The 20,421-nt window shown below is 39.9% G+C and overlaps 1 protein-coding gene across 4 annotated transcripts in view; it reads right to left on the bottom strand.

The window, feature by feature from the left end:
- Positions 1-20,421, bottom strand: part of FBN1 (fibrillin 1) — a 237,267-nt gene that overhangs the window by 102,920 nt on the left and 113,926 nt on the right. For all 4 annotated transcript variants that reach the window (XR_004274880.1, XM_032297522.1, XM_032297523.1 and 1 more), the window contains exons 9-12: positions 13,007-13,132; positions 7,362-7,520; positions 2,752-2,931; positions 1,616-1,756 (exon numbers count right to left, since the gene is read on the bottom strand). Coding sequence is in view for 3 of the 4 variants with exons in the window: in XM_032297522.1 (XP_032153413.1) it covers positions 1,616-1,756; positions 2,752-2,931; positions 7,362-7,520; positions 13,007-13,132 (606 nt within the window). In the remaining variant the exon portion in view is untranslated. The remainder of the gene's footprint in view (positions 1-1,615; positions 1,757-2,751; positions 2,932-7,361; positions 7,521-13,006; positions 13,133-20,421) is intronic.

Raw genomic sequence — 20,421 nt, 5'->3', positions numbered from 1 at the left:
CTTTTAAGAAATAAATAACATAATAAAAGGATCTTTTTTCTTTCCACTATAATATGTCATTAGCCACTTGAAGTCTGGTTGAGCAGTTAAAGTATATTATTTTCATGTGTCATTTTGCAGAGAAAAATTCCAAACATGTAGCAACTCGACACTCTGAGCTAATAAACATTTTCTCTTCCTTGAGTCTGGTCTAACGGAACCAAACAGACTAACATTTCAGAAGTGGCTTCTGGACAGGACTCCAAGTATCTCTTCAAGCTCTATTTTTTCCCCAAAAAAAAGAAGGCCTCACCATATCCAAGCATTCCCTGCTGAGTTCCACTAAAATGTTAGAACAGAACCTAGAGCAACTGTCATTTAAAGGGCGGTTCTCAACCACCATAGCGTCTACCCCATCCCCTGATATGCTCAATACACAGGCTCACACTAGTGTTACAGTCACTTAGAATTATCAGAATACTTAGAGAAAAACTGGTTTATATGCCCCTACTTGTGAACGGGAGGAAGCTAAAATTTAGCAAACATAACCCACCTACTATATCTTCTTAGTGGCAGACAAAAGTCTGACCTCACATTCCCCAATCCTGAGTTAGATGTTCCCACTTCTACTCAGATCTGAATGACCTCTAGAAGGGGTGTTCATCGCCAGGAAATTAAATAGTTTGGGAAAGTAAGAACTATTCATTTTTGACCAATCATAAATTTATAATTATATAACTAGAATTCATAATAGAACTAAGAGGTGAACTTATTTTAAAAATAAATTGATAGAAACTGAATTCTTATCTCATCCAACAAATTGATTATTCTTGTATTACATTTCCTCCCTTCACCAGCTTAAATGCCTTATTAGCAATTTAAAGTTTCTTTCTTCCATTTAAAATAAGTAGTCTAAGAGATTGGTAAGCTACCCATTTAGAGTAGTATAATGTGAAAAATTCCATAATTCGGGGCTATTTTTAATGCTTTATTTGAATGGTTAGGCTTTTAGTAGGGTGTCTTAAATTGGACTTACCAGAAATGAGTTGAATATATTTTATAACGGAAGTTAAAAGTAACTTTAATAGGCAGAATAATGACCTCCCAAATATGTGCATGTCCTAATCGGCAAAACCTATGGATATGTTCATATAGCAAAGGGGAATTAAAGTCGTAGATGGAATTAAGGTTGCTAATCAGTGACCTTGGGATGGAGAGAGTCTCCTGGTGGCCAAATGCAGTCACAAATAAAGGTAGAAGAAGAAATTGCAAGAGAGAGAGAGAGAGAGAGAGAGAGAGAGAGAGAGAGAGATTTGAAGATGCAAAGCTGCTAGCTTTGAAGATGCAGGAAGGGGCCATGAGCTAAAATGCAGGCAGCTGCTAGTAGCTGAAAAAGGCAAGGAGATGGATTCCTCCCAAGAGCCTCCAAAATGAGCACAGCTCTCCCAACACCTGGATGTTAGCCCAGTAAGACTTCTGTTGGACTACCAACCTACAGAGCTGAAAGATAATACAAGTTTGTATTGTATTAAGCCACCAAGTTTGGGGCCATTTGTTATAGGAGCAATAGAACCAGTAGAGTAAAGGAAGGGAATTGGAACAGCCCCTTGGTGCCAACCTAGGATGGATCACGTACCAATACACTCTCCACGGAGGTCCAGCTGGAAGCCTTTGTTGCACTCACACCGGTAACTCCCAGGAGTTGGAATGCAGCGTCCATTTTGACAGAGATAACGGACCAACTGGCAGTAATCAGTGACGTTGACTGGCAGCACCCCTAGAAGAACATTAAGTCCCATTAAAATTATTTTAAGTATGGTACCTTCCATCAGTACTTAATCTGACAATGAACAGGATGTTGAATCAGAAAGGAAAGAGGACGACACTCTTTGGGCAAAGGTCATCTGGCAACAACAGAGCATACTTCCACCCTGCCAACAGAGATCACATTGCACTGTGTGCACAGGGGGGCTTGCAACCCAGATGCAGCCTGCTTTTCAATACCACCTTCAATACCTCACTCTCAAATCTCTAGTTTTCAGAAATAACAAAGGCAGAGAGATACGGTATTGAACTACTTATAAAACTGCCTTGCAAGCTCTATAACCTAAAGTATAATTTTATACCTCCACTATTAATCCTTTCTGTGAATTGGATTGAACTGTTGTCCATAACTCTCCCATAGTTGCCTGAAAACACTGATAACAAAAGGACGCTAGACTGGGTGCAGTGGCTCACACCTGTAATCCCAGCACTTTGGGAGGCTGAGGTGGGCGGATCATGAGGTCAGAAGTTTGAGACCAGCCTGGCCAACATGGTGAAACTCTGTTTCTACTAAAAAAAAAAATAATAATAATAATACAAAAAATTAGCTGGGCGTGTTGGCAGGCGCCTGTAATCCCAGCTACTCAGGAGGCTGAGGCAGGAGAATTGCCTGAACCCAGAAGGCAGAGGTTGCAGTGAGCCTAGACCATGCCACTACATTCCAGCCTGGGTAACAGCAAGACTCTGCCTCAAAAAACAACAACAATCAAACAAACAAATGAAAACCAAAAAGACATTAATCTCTGGAGAATAGGAAGCCTTCCGTTCTTCTCTATGCAATAGAAAAATTGAGATATACAGATGATGTGGATATAGATAACATGTAAACCAAAAATTAATATAACAATTTATAAACCTATTTAATGACTAAAGCAGCATAAACAAACAATAAAAAATGTTAAAGAGAACAATGCAAGAAAAATAACTAGAAGACTTTTGAATTCTTACTTGGTGGTTCCCGAGATGGATACGGATATTCCACTGGTGGTCGAGGGACCGGAATTTGAGGTCCAGAAGGAAAGCCAGGAGGAACAGGGAGAACTGGAGGAATGGGGCCAAGGGGTGGGGGAGGATATTCTGGTCTCCCAGGAATAACCATAGGAACAGAGCACAGCTTGTTGAAATCCTCTAAAAAAACACAGCAAAACAAAACATAACAGCCGAGCTGTAGCTTATCGTCATAGGCCCATAGAAGTCACCCTTATTTTTTTTCCCATTTATTTATTTTATTGCATTTTAGGTTTTGGGGTACATGTGAAGAACATGCAAAATTGTTGCATAGGAACACACGTGGCAGTGTGATTTGCTGCCTTCCTCCCCATCACCTACATCTGGCATTTCTCCCCTTGCTATCTCTTCCCAACTCCCCACATCCTTATTTTTTAAAAGATATTTTGGAATAAAATTGATCCTCAGAACTCACAGGCCAATTGGGAGAAAAGAAAAAGAACCAACTGACTGCATTCCTATTTTTAATACCTACAGCAGCAACCACTCTGCAACAATAATTGAAAACCAGGTTCTTCCCCAAACCTAGAAGTCTTTATCTGTAACAAAATTCACCTCATGGAATATACAGAATACTACTTTCTCCATCCAGTCCCACCTGTGGATCCCACAGGGCTCTACAGAATACATTTAAAAATTTGGATTTTATTTTATGCACAGTGCAAAACCACTGGATGTCTTCAACAGGGGTGGGACATGATCAGATGACCATTTTCAGAAGGTCATGCTTACAATTACAACATATGAAGAACATTACTGGGGGTAGGCAAGGCTGTTGCAGAAGACCAAGGGGGAGATGATGACGTCAGGACGAGGGAGGCAGTGACTGGGCTGCACAGAACTGGGCAAATCTAAAGCACACTTTAGACACAAATGTAGGGTGCTCAGTGAAGTAATAACTGTCAGAGCTCAGGGGACAAGAAGTCAAGAATGCCTCCTTGTTTTCTGGTTGAGCAATTGGGTGAATGTCAGTGCCCTTGCCTGGAAGGGAAAAATCATAGTGGTAGCAGGTTTGGTGGGTAGAAGCCAAGTTCCTTTTGAACATACGAGTTTTGGGATATCAGACATACAAGTGGAAGCATCATATCGCAGTTGTAAAAGACAGTGGGAAGCCTAGAGGAATCAAGACTAGATGTGTGCTTTAGAGTCATCAGCACAGAGAGGGGATGTTCAAAGCCATGGGGATGGATGAGCTCATGTAAGAGAGACACAGAAGGGGAAGAGAAGGGAGTACAAAGTTAGAACCCTGAAGAATACTGATTCGTAAAAGAAAGCAGTATAGTAGAGAAGTGGCCCACAGGGGAGGAGAAATACTGAGGGTGGAGGGTCTGGTATTAATACTGCATAGCGACCCTCTGAATGAGGATATCTTGACTTCATCATCTGCTTCCCTATGATTCCATATTTTTAGGATGATCACTATTTTTCACAGCATCAGGTCTTTATCAAAATAAACCACCTTTAGGTTTTTGACACACCTGTTTGGGCTTCCAAAATGGTGTTTTTAAACAGTATACACTATCCAGGTTTCCAAGAGTGTATTTATTTTATTCATTTTCATGTTGCCTACAAATAACTATGTTTTATCATAGTTACCGTCTATAAATAACCTATGTGACTTTTAAATTTCATTTTTTTCCTCTCTTGCTAGGATGTTGGTAATTTTATTTTCACAGTTGCACAGTGATTTCTCTCATGGATATCTTCTATGCTAGTTTTAGCCATTAATAGAAATTAGACTAATGTTTTTCTTTTCCTTATAGACTAAAATTTAACTTATTTTAAGGCAGTTATTACTGAAATGCATTCATGTTTCAACCTCGTGGGATATTCTGCCAATTTACATGAGGTTAAATATGCCTAGCTACCATGAACCCTGTTGGTACTTTCTGTTCCATTTCTAAAATTTCTTCAGTCATATTTGACATTTCCCGCTTAGGTCAAATTTATGTTTTCAGAGAATTCCATTACAGCAATTTAATTATGACTTACCTGGAATTTCAAATCACAGAGATACTGTCATACTTAAATGTGTTTGTAAAGGAATTCCATGTTGTTCATGCTTCCCTGACTGTGACCGATGTCACAATCCTGTTTGTCAACCAATAATGACTCTTCCTATAGATTTATCATCTGTATGTGCTATATTCATCATTCCCTGGGAGCCTGCTTTCACCAAATTCCCACCACTAAGACTGTGTATTCTTTGAACTCAGGGATCATCTCTAACTCATGACTAGTTGCCACTCTCGGCCTTGCCCTGCAAATTGCATGCACATAACAGGAATTCTTTAACTATGTGTTGGATTTAATTGAATGACAATTATATTAAGGAACTCACTTTGCTTCCAAGCATTTGTAGGTACCAATTCAGCCTTTTTTTTTTTAAGACTTTTAAAATTTATATAAAAGAAATTGGATAGCTTATCAGCATTTCTGCTAATTAGGTGAGTATTTTACTTTAAGAATGCCATTAAATTCATCTCAACCTCTGTAGGAAAAAAGTGTATCAGACTGAATTCTATATTTCTTCTTATTTTTTTACAGATTAATAATTTTCTCATTGCTCCTTTACATTTAGGATCAGCAACGTGGGGTTAATTTTGTTCAGCTGATATCTATCTTTACTATCTCTACTTAACCCATGATGATTGTTTTATTTTTTAAAGAGCAGAAAGCTGACCAATCTAAAATCCTTCCTGCATCTCGCTCTGTAAGAGCCCAGATCTCTGTAGCACTGGTACTGGAACATTTGGACAAACAAAAACCTACTGCAGATTATTGTGCTTTGTACATCTGCTTTGCCCAAGGCCTCTCAGGGCTGCACATCTCTCAGTGGTACACCTGGGAGAGCAGCTCCCTGTAAAGCCACACACACTGGAACCTGGTCTTCTGCTCCAACTGTCCCAAAGTTGCAGGCACTGAAACCTGCTCTTGTTCTCTTCTCTGTTCAAAGCCTCAACACAGGAAGGAATCCACATCAAAGCTGCTGATTCCTAAGTTAACATATGCATTTTAAAAGCCATTCTCCTGGTACCTAAGCCATGTCTCAGTAGGAAGTCATGTACTTCTCAACAGTGATCTACTAAATGATCCCCTACTGGACTAAAGAAGGTAACCTTCGTCTATGTATGTATTTATTTATCATTTTTAATTGACAAATAAAAATTGTATATATTCATTGTGTATACTGTGATGTTTTGAAATTGCTCAGTTGGTGGGGAAGATGTTACCTAATAAGTTTCTCTCTCTATTTGAATGCCTCCTATAAGTAAGATTTCGCTAAATACTGTGGAAGTGTAAAAAGCATGAGAAATATGGGACTACAATGATGAATGACATTTCCTATTGAGGTTTATCAACCAGTAAAAGAAAATATGTGAAAACACATATGGGACTCATGACACAGTGACAGTGCCAGCCAGAGCCAGGTGAGCATGAGGAAGAAGGGAGCATTTCCAGCTGTGGCTGCCTAGGGACATTCATGGGTCAGGTCATATTTCAGCAGATCCTTAACAAGACAAGAGGATATATAACAGACAAGGGTGGCAGGAGTAGGGAGAAAGAACCTGAACTGGCAAGAAGTTTTAGAAAAAAAGCCAACTTGAATTTAGAAATGCTCAGTGCAACAAAAACTCAATCATATCATTTAAGCTACTACAAATAACAAGAATTAAAAGATAAACTGGGATCAGATTTGGGGACTCTAAATGCTGTGCTAAGTTCCAAATGTTCTTTGCAACAAATGGAGTGACTTGACCACTGAATATTGCCTGAGTTCATCCTGGGGGAAAATTTTTGGACATCTTTCTGGACTAACAAAAGTATGTTGTATTTATATATTTTTAGTTATGTATTTTTTAACTAACAAATAAAAATTGTATGTATTCATTGTGTATGACATGGTGCTTTAAAATACGCTCAATGAGTCAAAAGGTGTCTCCTTTTCCTTCCCTAGACACAACTTTTTAAACTGAACTTCACTGACTCAAACATTGGGAAAGGTGCATGGCAACTGTGGATTGCAGAGACTAGTTAGGAGGCTATTGGAACAGTCCAGATGAGAGCAAATAGCTTCTAATGGAAACAAAACAATGGGCAGATAAATAGATACTGTGACGGAAAAAAAAAAAAAGAGCAGGACTTCGCAGCAAGGAAAGAGTCCAAAGTCAGCAAAAAAGGAAATGTGTCTCCTGAATAACTTACCTGAAAAATTCTGAGAGAGCTGAGTTTTACCCTACTGAGCTTTTGAGTACTACATGAGAGCCATTAAGCACTAAAATGAGAATAAGTACTTCCCAAAAATGTTTCTGTTTAGTAGTAATAAGCCAGATAAGTAAAAACCAGTGCCTGGAAACAGTACTCTTTGTACAGATCTTGGTTATTTTCCCTGTTCGTTATCTGGGGAAGTTTCCCTGAATGTCGTCTCTTATATTTTCTGGGATCGATTCATTTACCCAGGTTTCCATTATAGCTGCATCATGCACATTGCCAATGGGCTTGTGAGGGCTGGGATGGGATATTCTGCAGATAACTGGAAGGGCTCTTACCGGTTGCTCTGATAGGACACATCTCAGGGGCGACAGTGACCCCTGGAGACCAGCATCTGCCGGCATCGCAGCAGCACTGCATCTTGGTTATGGACTGTGGCAGCTGGTTAGAGCAGCGCCCATTTGCCAGAGCTGTGTAACAGTATCCTGGGCGAACATCTGAGGACAAAGAAACACATATACACACACATCACTGAGATCAGACTTGTACTGACACTCCCCTGCCCCAGCAGCCCCGCACTTCACACTAGGACTATGGCAGGATTAACTCACACCTCTGCACCCCGGACGGGAAGATGCGAGTGCTGCACAGGAACAGTGCTGGGTCAGAAATCCCTCGTCTCACACCTTTTACCCCTGTGTGCTGGTGCACTTGGCTCAAGTCCCACATTCCATACCCAAGGTGGGAACGAATGATTAAAACCATGTGTGCCACCGGAAAAGAGAGACTAAGAAAATCACTAGCAGTGACAGTTAATTATTTATAGAGACATGCCTCTATGCTGAAGAGAGACTGGGTTGTCCTTGGTTTCAAACTATTTAATTCGAGCTATTTTAGGAAAATATTTATGTAAATCTATTTTAAAACAGCATTTAGTCTGTATTTCTAGAAGGTCTTATTTTCTCAGTCTGCAACTGTGAGTCAGACATAAGATTTTTTTTTTCTTTTACGAATAAGCCACTTTGCACTTAGATCCAATGCTTGTTAATCAAGATTTCCTTTTGTCTTGGGGCCTAACAGATTTTATAAGGCATTAAATATTTATAAGCTCAAAATGCACATGATTCCAAGTTCTTAGTCCTATGGATACAATAGCTCCAGAAGGATTTTTTGTTTTTGTTTCTGGCAGAAAGGTGTCTTCTCAAAGCACCACAGTAAGACATGTTTCCATATCACTTTTACTGGGTTACATCACGTCTGACTGTCGTGACAACACTTGACACACTGCAGTGCAACTCTGGGTCACCAAAAGAGTTTGTGACACAGGAAAACCTAACTGCTCCATAAGCCTTTGAGATATTACCATGAAACAGAGAAGGCAGGTAGCAAAGTGAAAAACACTTTTACCTGCCTGATGTGTGCCAAGGGCGTACCTCTCTTCAAGTAAACTATATCTCTATAGAGATCATATAAAATTAAATTTTGAAAAGCAAATAATACAAGATGCTTGCTATTTTTAAAGCAGGGTTTTTCAACCCCTACGTATCCCAGCCCCTGTTTCTGATGTGTGGCGTGTTAGGAACTGGGCCACACAGCAGTGGGTGAGCAGCGGGCCAATGAGTGAAGCTTCATCTGTATTTATAGCCACCCCCCACTGTCGCATTACCACATGAGCTCCACCTCTGTCAGATCAGTGGCAGCACTAGATTCTCACAGGAGGTTAAACCCTATTGTGAACTGTCCATGCGAGGGTTCTAGGTTGCGTGTTCCCTATGAGAATCTAATGTCTGATGATCTGTCAGTGTCCTCCAACACCCTCAGATAGGACCACCTAATTGCAGGAAAAAAGTTCAGGGCTCCCAATGATTCTCCATTATGGTGAGTTGTATAATTATTTCATTATATATTACAATTTAATAATAATAGAAATAAAGCACACAAGAAATGTAATGTGCTTGAATCATCCTGAAACCATCCCCTCCTCCCAGTCCAAGGAAAAATTGTCTTCCACAAACCCAGTCCCTGTGTAAAAAGGTTGGGGACCATTGATTTAAAGGAATATAAGTGTTAAATCCTTTTGGAAAGCAAAGCTCCTTCATAGCCAAAACTCCATCGCTGGGTTTCCTGTAAGTCTGAATATTAAATATCAAGTTTGCTCAGAAAGGGTCATACCTGTAATTGTTATCATCTACATCATTCTTAAGAACACAGAGCCTTCAAGTCTCAAGGTTTCAATAAATTAACAAAATGAAATAAAATAAAAACAAGGCTAATTTACAATCATTTAAATTATTAACATCAAGTAAAGAAGGCTAAAACAAACCTAGACAAACCATAAAAGAAAATTATGGGTCAGTTTTAAAGGATACAAGATTATTTCCGAAAAGTACTTAAAACCACCAGCCAGTATAAATGTGCTTTCCAGAATTTTTTTTTGTGGTTCCAATTCCTGTACCTCTGGTCAGACTAATAGTTTCACCAAAGAGGGAGAACAAGTTTTATTCCAGCCCAGTTCAGGATAAACGGCTGGAGAGGGAGTGTAGACAAGTATGCTCTGTGAAGCCTCAGGTGGCACCTCCCCTGTCAAGAGGGCAGAGAAATTGAACTTCCTACACACTAATTTGTAATGCCTTAAAACCACTAATACTTATATACTTGGGAATTAGTAAATATTTGGGGCATAGAAACCAAAGACTGTTGAGAATGGGAAGAGATATTCAAAACTGGCTTATATCCCAGCTTCCAATGAATTCAGTGGTCAAAACCCAGTGTAAACACTTGACTGAATTATGGAATTTGTACATATAATTTTCAGCATGGGCTATCTTTCAGAGCAAAACTAGGGCCTACAGTTGCCAACAACAAAAGCTTAATGGGCTAATGCCTATTATTTTGCAAATTAACTATGATATTATGTTATTGACCATCTGGCTGACTTACATGTTAAGTCAATGGGTCACAAACTCTTGATCAAATGGTGACTGTTGGGGCTAAAAATATTACACATCAAGTTTGGGTTACTGGCAGTCCCTTATTTACAAATGGTACCTGCACATATAATAATCATTTTTTTTTAATTTCTTTTTTTTTGCTGAAGAAGTACCTTTGTTAAAAATAGACATTTAAATAACATCATTTTAATGAAAATCTGCAGGCTCATAAGTAAAGGAAGGAAAACATTGAAAATCAGAAACCATTTGGAGTAACTGACCCCCAGGGCACACCACCCTGAAGGTGTCCACTTGTGAGGCAGCAGTGCCACACTAAGTGGGGGGAACTGTTGTGGTGGTATGTCACTTTGCACAGAGGGTAAGGAGTTGCTGCAGAATACTTTGAAGACCTTCAGGAGAAAAGCAAGGGAGAGAAGAATGTCAGGATCTGGAGAACATAAAGGGAGACAGAAGGAACCACAGACATCTTCCTTTTCTTTTTTTGGGACAGAGTCTCACTCTGTCGCCATATTGGAGTGCAGTGGCATGATCTTGGCTCACTGTAACCTCTGCTTCCTGGGTTCAAGTGATTCTCCTGCCTCAGCCTCCTGAGTAGCTGAAACTATAGGCATGTACCACCATGTGGGCCAAGCTAATTTTGTATTTTTAGTAGAGACGGTGTTTCGCCATGTTGACCAGAATGGTCTCTAGCTCTTGACCGTAATCTGCGGGCCTCAGCCTCCCAAAGTGCTGGGATTACAGGTGTGAGCCACCTTGCCCGGCCAACATCTTCCATTTTAAATCTGCCCTGACCAAGACATCCGGCAGAAAAGGAGAAGGAAATCTCCCTCTTTTCTCCCCTTTTGAATCACCTGGTCCCTGTTCTCAAGACCCAGAAATCACACTATATCAAAGCGAATATATTATGGGTTAAATAGATATTCGCAAGTCATCCTAGCCTGTCAACAGCCTTCTCCTAACCTGTCATGAACATGGTTGTGTACAACCACAACCAGGAGCTAGGAGTTGTGATGCCTGAACTAGGGAAAGGATATCTTTATGACTCCTAGGAGTTGAAGAGAGAGAAAACCATAATATAAAAAGACAATCCTACAGAAGTATTACAAATGCCACAGGAAGATCACAGAACAACAAATAATACTATGAGAACGTAGAACACAAAGGGAGCTCTGGGGTTTGGAGTTCGGAGAGTCTCAGAATGTGGTGGCAGAAGGTGACAGCTGGAATTTTATGGTTAGAAGAAATGTGTGCCGAAGATATTGCATGCCACTATCTACATCCGGGGTTTTCTATTGGTGAGATTAACTAATTCCATACAACCATCTTGTAAACAAGCCTTGGATGTTTATACGTTAGGGACTATTTGCATTTTCTCATCACTAGGGATAATTTTGAGGGTCTCCGTTGCTTATCATTGTGGGGAAAAGGAGCACTGAGGAACGCAGAAAGGTCACTTGAACCACCATGTATGACAAGTTGCTAATTAAGGGAATAATAGAGTTCCAAAGAAGAAACGGGTCTTGCCTAGGGGTCTGGCAAGAAAGAATGGGCTGCATCCGGGGTTGAGGGGTAGGAGGCAATGAGGGAAGTCTAGGCTGTGCGCTCAGGTCACAGAGAATCCCAGATCCCTTTCTTACTACCCACTTAAACAACGGGACCATTATTTATCCAATCTCTCTCAATCTCAGCTGCTTCCCATCTACAATACCGCTGTGAAATGAACATTACGTCAGATAATTTACATGAAATACCTAATTCCCAGGAAGTGATCCATGAATCTTAGTTCCCTTCCCTTCCTCCTTTGTAAAAAGTTAGTATGGATATATTTCATAAAAAGAAAAGAACTTTTAAAATGCAAACCATCTGATATATAAAGATATTTTAATGTTTTTCATGTAGTTTGAGGCTCTCTTAGAGTGAAGCCCCTAATATAAGACTGTGCACTTTGGAACTTGGATTTTAATCTAGAACACTGTACTTTGAAGGAAGTCTTAACAATTGTTAAATCCAGCAGCTGTCAAATCTTTTTTTTTTTTGAGATGAAGTCTCATTCTATCACCCAGGCTGGAGTACAGGCAAAAACTCGTCTTACTGCAACCTCCACCTCCTGGGTTCAAGCAATTCTCCTGCCTCAGTCTCCCGAGATTACAGGCAACTGCCACCACGCCTGGCTAACTTTTGTATTTTTACTAGAGATGGAGTTTCACCATGTTGGCCCGGATGTTCTCGATCTCTTGACCTTGTGATCCACCTGCCCTGGCCTCACAAAGTGCTGGGATTACAGGTGTGAGCCACCAAACCCAGTCAAATCTATTTTTTAAGCAACAGAACCCCTTATTTAATTGATACCTGACACAAAAGTCTAACACTTACAGGAGATAAAGTGATTGCTATGCCTAGAATGTGTGTGGGGCTGTGGGGGGACAAGAGCCCTTTCTGCTCAGCCCTCTCCCTTTTCTCTGTCCCCTCCCAAATCCCTGCAGCCCTGGAGGGCTTTGAAACACCTGAAGGATCCACTGAACACAGACTGAAAACCACTAATTTCTAAGTCCTAATGGAAAACCACCAAGGGTTTGAGCGAGAGTTTTATTTAATCAAAGCACTATTTTAGGAAAATAAATCTCACAAGATGGATTGTGGAGAAGCCAAGATGCAGGGAGACCAAGTAAGAGATTATTGAAAAATTTCAGGCCAAATTAACATAGGTTCCAGGAAATGGCTGAAGGTAGGGGTAAAAAGAGAGAGACATCTGGGATGACTTCAAGGTTTAATGCTGCATGACTACAACATTAATTAATAGACTGAAGATATCTGTAAGGTCTCCAGGATCATCCCACTTTTATGGGAGGGAAAACATCCCCAATAAAGACCGCAAGGTGCCTCTGTTCTTTAAGAGGGCACTCAACTGTTAAACACTTTTCCAAAAATGAACATTTTACCTTAACTGATAAGTTATACGTGCCCCTTAACAAGCCTGTTTGTTATGGAACTGACTTATACAAACCATGCATGGTGTTTGTAATTAAACCTACCTATGCATCTGGTACCATCTGGAGAGGTGTAAAAACCAGGGGGACATTTGCAAAAGTAACTGCTGACTGTGTTTGTACATTCGCCCCCATCACAGATTCCAGGAATTGTGCTGCATTCATCAATATCTGGAACATAAAAAAGAGTCTGAGCATTTGTAGAATACAATATAAAACTGTTCGTCATTACAAAGATTCAGATGTTAACACTAGTCAAATCATGTCCCTTTAAAAAGTAAAAGCTGCATCCACAACAGTCAATTCAAAGGTATATACTGCCTTTTTCAACACAGACTTACCAAAAAGATTTACCAAATTCAACAGATTAGGGAAAAATGAAATCACCCCCCTTAAAAATCTAAAACTGTGCACTGTTGTTTCACCAAGTAACTTCAGTATGCTAATGTTATAAATGGCATTTATTTAAAAATTTTTTTCCTTTTGTTTCCATGTTTTGCATTAAGTTAAACTCCCCTACTAATTATTTTGTATTTTGCATCACTTCTTGGATTACTTTTCAACCTATTTTCCACAGAGCAGATACTGGAATCCTACAGAGGAGACCCTGTGGTTTGAGTGCTGACCCCAACTTGGCCAACTTGGTGTTCTCAGTGGCATCCAAAATACCATTATGATGGTCTTCTGTGGTTGCTGAATGAACTGTCATGGACACTAGGTACTCTAACCAGACCCCCTTAAAAGAAGGACTTGCTGCTCCAGAGGCTGGGAATAATATTGTCAGCAGGCGATCTTGGCTCTCAGCCCTTTCCAAGATTACCTGGGTCTCAGAGAACCACCTCACCCGAGGTCACACCCTTCCCAGGCACCCCACACCCAATAAACTATTGTAGAGGATCAAAGTCTGGTCCATCCTGTCCCAATGGGAGACAATCCTGAAGGCCACTCCAATTCCTTCTGGGGCCAGTGGAGGCTGTCAGTGGGCTACACCCCAGCTTGCCTTTTCTGCATGCTCTTGCCTCTTCCCCTTCTCTTCTGCAGGTATTGATCCCAAGGACATCTTCTAATAAACAACCTGAATGCTATGGAGGCCAAAGCTGGGGTTAGCCCTCAGGGCCTGACGCCACTGGTCTCCATCAAGGAAGCGGTAAAATTCCCTTAAAACAAAATATCTGACCATTTCCTTCAAGGAGAGATTTTCAATAGCCTGACCCATACACTGACAAATGTCAACATATATGGCACCAACAGAAGAAGAGACAAACATTGAGACTTTCCGTCTTAGGCTAGAAGTAAACTCAGGGGACAGGGAATACACATGCCCTCATCTCTAAGACCAGTAGAGGTTTCTGCACTGACCTTGGGAGAGGTGACATTTGACCCAGGCCTCCTGGGAGTGCTGCAATGGCCAGGCTGACCCCGTTAAAACTGGGAAAGGTTTAGGACTCCCAATAAGAACAGTTATTCTACAGGCTAAGCACTGTCTTCATTTATAAAACAAAATAGAATTCTAAGAACCAGATTCAAGTATCTTCTGACTCAAGTTCACCCTGTTAGTCAAAAAGGCAGCAATGAGTGTTTACATGCAGTTTAACCTTTTTAAAAGCAAAATCACCATTCTTCCATGCTAGGCTAGAGGCTAAACCAAACAATATTTCACTGCTTACATTAGAGTCAACGCTAACATAAACAGCATTGTCATTGCAAAACTGTGTAATGGTAAAGGTGCATATTCTATTCTGACAGATATAAATTTCACGAGAGTCTGTGAAAAAGTCAGGTAGAGAAACTGCCAAAGGGAGACAAAACCTAGGGATACCCACATAATATCTCAAGGTAGCCACACTTCTACTTAACACAAACAAATAAAAAGCAAGTATATCAAAGAGCCTACAGAATTCAAAGCCTCATTTAAGCATAGAGGAAGGTATAATTATAATGCAAAGGTTGTTAAGAAGAATGTACCATTTGCAAAGTGTCCCTAAAAGTTAATATCTGAGTCCTGTAACACCTGCCAAAGATCACACGAGGAGATAATGTGGTATTAAAATTTTTTCTCAACCCATTAATATAAATGACAGCTGCCATTCTTATTAAGCCCTCTTAGCATACATCAGTATCCAAGAGGTTTAAGTGACAGCCTATGTCAGAAAATGTTATTTAAAAAATAGAATTAGCTTTGACAGGATGAGGGAAATATTTTTTCCATGCTGTCTGGGCGAGATTTGAGCCCTTTATCAAAGATAAAAATAATAACAAGAGTAATGATGAGAGTTTGCACACGCTGAGTGCCAGGCACAGTCTAAATGCTTTTAGTGAAAAAGAGCAGTGCCCAATCATCTAATCCTTACAATGTGGGTAGGATCGTGGGCCTGATTCTATACCTCTGGTGCCCAGGTATACCTCTTGCATTACACTGAGGTTTTCTGACATGAATCAAACGTGAAATAAGAGCAAAGAGGCTCATTATTTACAAAGTGAGGCTAAAATCAAGTCTCTGAGTGGCAGGGGTTTTTGGGGTGGATGTGGGAAGTTTCCACCTAGGTACACACCTGCGAAAGTCAGCAGGTCAGGAAATATGTCATAGTGCACACCTCCCTGAGTTCACATAGATTAAGATTAAATGAGACTGGGGCAAATCATTACATTTGAAGGAGCTTAAGTGACTTCAAATTCCCCTTAATATGTCCCCTTCTCAGTGACACACCCTTCTGCCTTCAGGCGTCTAGTGCCTCTCCACTTTCCTAAACCACCTTGCTTCTCAGTGCCATGGCTTCATTACAAATAAAAGCAAGAGTTCTATCTATTACCAGGCTGTGGTGGAAAGTTCCTGATGGCAAAGGTGAGAATAAGAATGGCTCACACTCTGAATTGGAATCACACATACTCTGAAACTTGTTCATATGTATTTATTATTCCTCCAAATTCTTACCCCTCTGTGTTCATCTCCTTTTAATAGAATTTTAGGCATCCCAAGTTATGAGAGAATTTGGGAACAGTGACTTTCTCAGAGTTTCAATAAATCAGGCTGTGTCAAATGCCAGCCATAAAACTAAACCAGGTCGGAGGCATGGTAGGAAGTGGGGCTTGGCCAGGAAGAGCTATTTTCATGCTCTGGACACTTCTCCAGGCTTCCTGGAGGCAGGAAAGAAGGCAGAGCTGCTGGGGAGTAGCTGTCCCATGACAGCAGTCTGTGACCCCACTGGCTTCTTGCTGTCGCCCTAAGAAGAGACACAAATGGCAGCGCTCTTCTTTTCCTATTCGCCACCCGTCCTTTGTTTACGTTCTTTCTCATCCTTCGGTCTCATCTATTCTCCCAGAGCATCCTTCCCACCCTTGGGCCCCTTTATCCTAGGGCTCCTCTGGCAGAACGGGAGGAAAACGTATGGAAGGCAGATGCATGGAGCTTGGCGTCTGTTTGGGACCAGCATCACCATCTATTACTTGGCTGTCTAGAAGCTCCACCCAAGATTGTAGACTTGACGAGGGAAACCCGATCCGGACAGTTAGCCTGATCCTGACTGTACAGATACTAATACAATGAGAGAAATCAACTAAAAACTGTGGCAGCTGTTTCAAAGTAACATGTGACACACTAATGATCATGAATGCCACTAAGCCTGTGAGCTTAACTTTGTTTGATTGTACAAACTCAACCCAGTGTAAAATGCATCACTAAAAACTAAACAAGCTGACTCTTCGAGTCATGTTGAGAAAAACGTCAGCCATACTATTTTATAGACACACCACGTACGCCAGCTTTTGTTCATGCTGCATCTGCTGTCTGATCACAACTTGAAAATGGAGTCTGGTTTCTGGAACTCGAAAGAACCCGCATATATCATCTTGTTCAACACCCTCATTTGAAAGTTGAAGTAACTCAGAGACGGTAAGTAACTCAGATATCTAAGATCACACAAAGGATTAGGAGCTTGACCAGGGGGCATCAAAGATGGGGGCCAGGCCTGCCTTATTTCCAGGGCTCTTTCACCTTAACCACAGAGATTTTTTTTTTCAACTAATTGTATAGAGAGGGCCAGTTACCTTGCATAGTCAAAAGTCAAGGGCCTGCAACCAGCTGAAGAGGATGGAGCCCCATTTGTGGCATTGGGTTAAGCCACCCCAGGAATTCTCCTTAGCTCCTGAGAGGATAAGAGCCCCTAACAGTAAGTAGCCATTATTTTGGAAAAGGGAAGTCCTGAGGTTTTTGGCTCACATATTACGGAGCGCATGGATTTAAAGGCTACATTTTTAAAAAGGTCCTGTGCATCATGCAGTGCTATTATAATTGCTAAAGGCTGGGCTGATGATAATCTAAATCCCAAAATATTAGTGGTTAATTAGGAATCCAACAGACTTCTTCCAGAAATAAAACTTAATCCCTTAATTACACTTTTTATTTCTCAATTTCCTCCCATAGTAACCTATGCAAATACAGACTTGGTTTCCAAAGAAAGGGGCTCATGTGTTCTTTCAGCGTGCATACTCTACAGTCATCGGAAAGATCAACAAAGAAGGTGGGCATGAACTCTGTTTCCTTTTTTCTCAAATCACAGCTATAAATCTGTTTTTTTCTTCTTAAATGTATGAGAATTTAATAATTGTTATTTAATCCCTTCAGCTTGTTAATTTACATTTGAAATGTCACCCAATTGTATGTATTTATATAAAACTTTTCCATGATTTTTTTTTTTTTTAAGTTTTGGGGAAAGAGGGACACTTTCGGGAGGAAGTGAGGATTCTGCAAAAGGAAGATCTCATGGAAAGCAACTTGAATAATGCCATTCTCAGATCTGAGAGAGTGAGGGCTAGCATCTTATGAATTTGCTAAAGCCAATTTGATTGAATTGGTGTTCATTGAAAAAATTCTATAAAACTACCCAATTCCTTCCCTTCCAAGTCAAAAGGAAGATACCTTTAAAAAAACCACTCAAAGCAATGGCAAAGGTACCAGAACATTTCACAAAGGCACAGAACCCTATGCTGATCATCTTTCTAGGGCACATATTGTCTGTTCAGTGGTTATGGGTCAGATTTCCTGGTTTCCCTCTATTGACCATCTAGACACCAGCCGATGCCCAGAGTTATGCCCTTTCCACAGTGAGGCACTGTAACTGGAAGGAGTGAGGACGCTGAAGAAGTGAACCCAGCTGGCCAAGAGTTCTCAGGGGACTTCCTGACTGCTTTTCTCCCAGAGTAAGACAGGCCAACCCTGCTCACACCAGTCTCCAGGCCAGAGAATGTACAGCACTAACAGGACATTCTTTTCTAGTATCAATTTTGCATTGATACTACAAGGAAAAGAAGGAGGAAAAAAAACCATTATCTAAATTTAATCTAACAGTAGATGGTAAAGGAAAAAAAATCTAGACAAAATAGTCTGTTTTAATCTTGCTACTGACTTTAATATGTAGCTGGAAAATTTTTGTGTGTGTGGAAAAGGATTCAGTAATTCTCGGACTGAATTTTTGGTCCACTGGATACACCACCATAATTGGCTTCTTAGCATAAATAAAAAGATTCGAATCATTTTTCTTTCAGTCTGAGCATTAAATCAGAATCTTTTGTCTGGTCCACATCCACAGACCATTCCTAATTGTTAATTGACTTGTCTGAGTGAAAAGCAAGAGACAAAATCAATTCTAGTTCAGGCTAGAAGCCATCATAATTTCAGGGAAAAAAAAAAAAAAAACACAGGCTGGATACATCATAAGGACTGTATTCCCCTCAATCTTGAAGCTGACTAGATATTCTGAAGCTGAACATATTAAACTGAAAAAGCCTAAAAGGTAAAATACAACCTATCACTGATGTGGTTTTTGCATGTGATAAACTTTAATGGTTTATTAAATTAATGTCATATATATATAACCTGAAAATCTATGCCAGAATATTTTAAATAGCTCCAGACACTAGGAAACATAGTTGTTAAAACAGAGGTAATAAGTTTCACCTAGGAAAGAGGACAATGTAATATGGCTCAAACAAGCACCAGAGTGTGAGTTTAAGAGGTAAATTTGAGCACTGTTTTGTCTGAATGGCCTCAGGCAGGGCACTTAATACACCCAAGACACCATTCCTTAATATATAATGTTAAAGTGTAGAACTAGCTGAGTTCTTTGCCCCTTTCAGTGTCAACATTCCCTGCTTCAAACTTACATCTACAGTACAATTTCTAAAATACATTGGCCTATCAAAAGTCAACCCGTTGGTTCTTTGAAACTTAAAATGCTTTCTTAAGAAGCTTACTTCAGAAAGAACTATTTTTTTTCACAACTACCCCAAATAACTATGTATAACACGTTCAAGAATGCAATATCAAGTATAAATTCAGTGATGATTTATAACCTAAAAACAACTCCAACTCATAAAGGTAGTTCTATCAGAGTTAGATTATTCAGTTTCAGGGCAAGTAGATATTAAATGTCTTACATGTATATTATGAACTGCACCTTATGTGTAAAGCTGTCTTTTGCTCATCTGATATACAGTGGCAACCAACACAGTTAATTATCCGGCCCAGACAAATAACTTAGAATGAACTCACTGCTAGATTCTAGGGGAATCAATACAACAGCATCTGTTTTCAATAAAAACGCATTCATCTACATGAAACCTCAAGGTGGGGTGAGTTGACAATGAAGGAAAAAGTCTTCTCTTCTGACCTTGATGAGAGGTGTAGCCCTGAGGATGCTGCTACACTATTGTCAGACATTACTATATATAAGTTACATGTACTCATCAAAGAAAAGAGAGTCCAATGCTGCCTACTTATTTTCTAGATGCTCCCCTCTCATGAAGAAATTATGACTGTAATTGGAAGTCAGGCCTCATTTCAGCAAATAGCAGTAGTGGTGAATATAAACACATCCTCTAAATATATTTGTCAAAGTTCCATCTATAAACTAATGCAAATATAAAAATTCATCTCAAATTACTTTTCTGTTTGACTAACATTAAAAGCTTTTCATTTGATATGCATTTATCATCCCCCAGAAAAGAAAATCATGAACATGTACTAGGAGCACAAATATAAGGGTTAATAGATCAATCTGCCTCCCCACACACAAAATCAAACTTACCTTTTAACTAGAAAACCATCGGAAGATATATTATTCTGAATGATATCTAATGACCAAATTTAAATTCATGTCTCTAGAACTATGCAAAAACATGTGTCTTGAACATTTTAAACCAACCGTTGGTTCAAAAATATTTCATGTTTTTAATATTTAATTTGATTCAGATGGACCTCTTGTTTTGGGTCTATAAAAGTGGAAAAAGCTGCGGGGTTTTTCTGGCCCAACAGCACAAAGGCATATTATTACTGTTAAAAATATTACATTTACACATTTACAGGGACGACAAAGACAGAAGGATTTAGGAATAATTTGCAAACAAGCTTCTTACTAATGTTGAGTTGTGTCTGCCCCCATTACACCCCCACAACAACTGCAAAG

The sequence above is a fragment of the Sapajus apella genome, unplaced genomic scaffold (genome assembly GCF_009761245.1).
Source record: "Sapajus apella isolate SASKATOON/1434 unplaced genomic scaffold, GSC_monkey_1.0 scaffold37, whole genome shotgun sequence".
Taxonomy (NCBI): Eukaryota; Metazoa; Chordata; class Mammalia; order Primates; family Cebidae; genus Sapajus; species Sapajus apella.
This window is presented reverse-complemented; position numbering and strand designations above follow the sequence as displayed.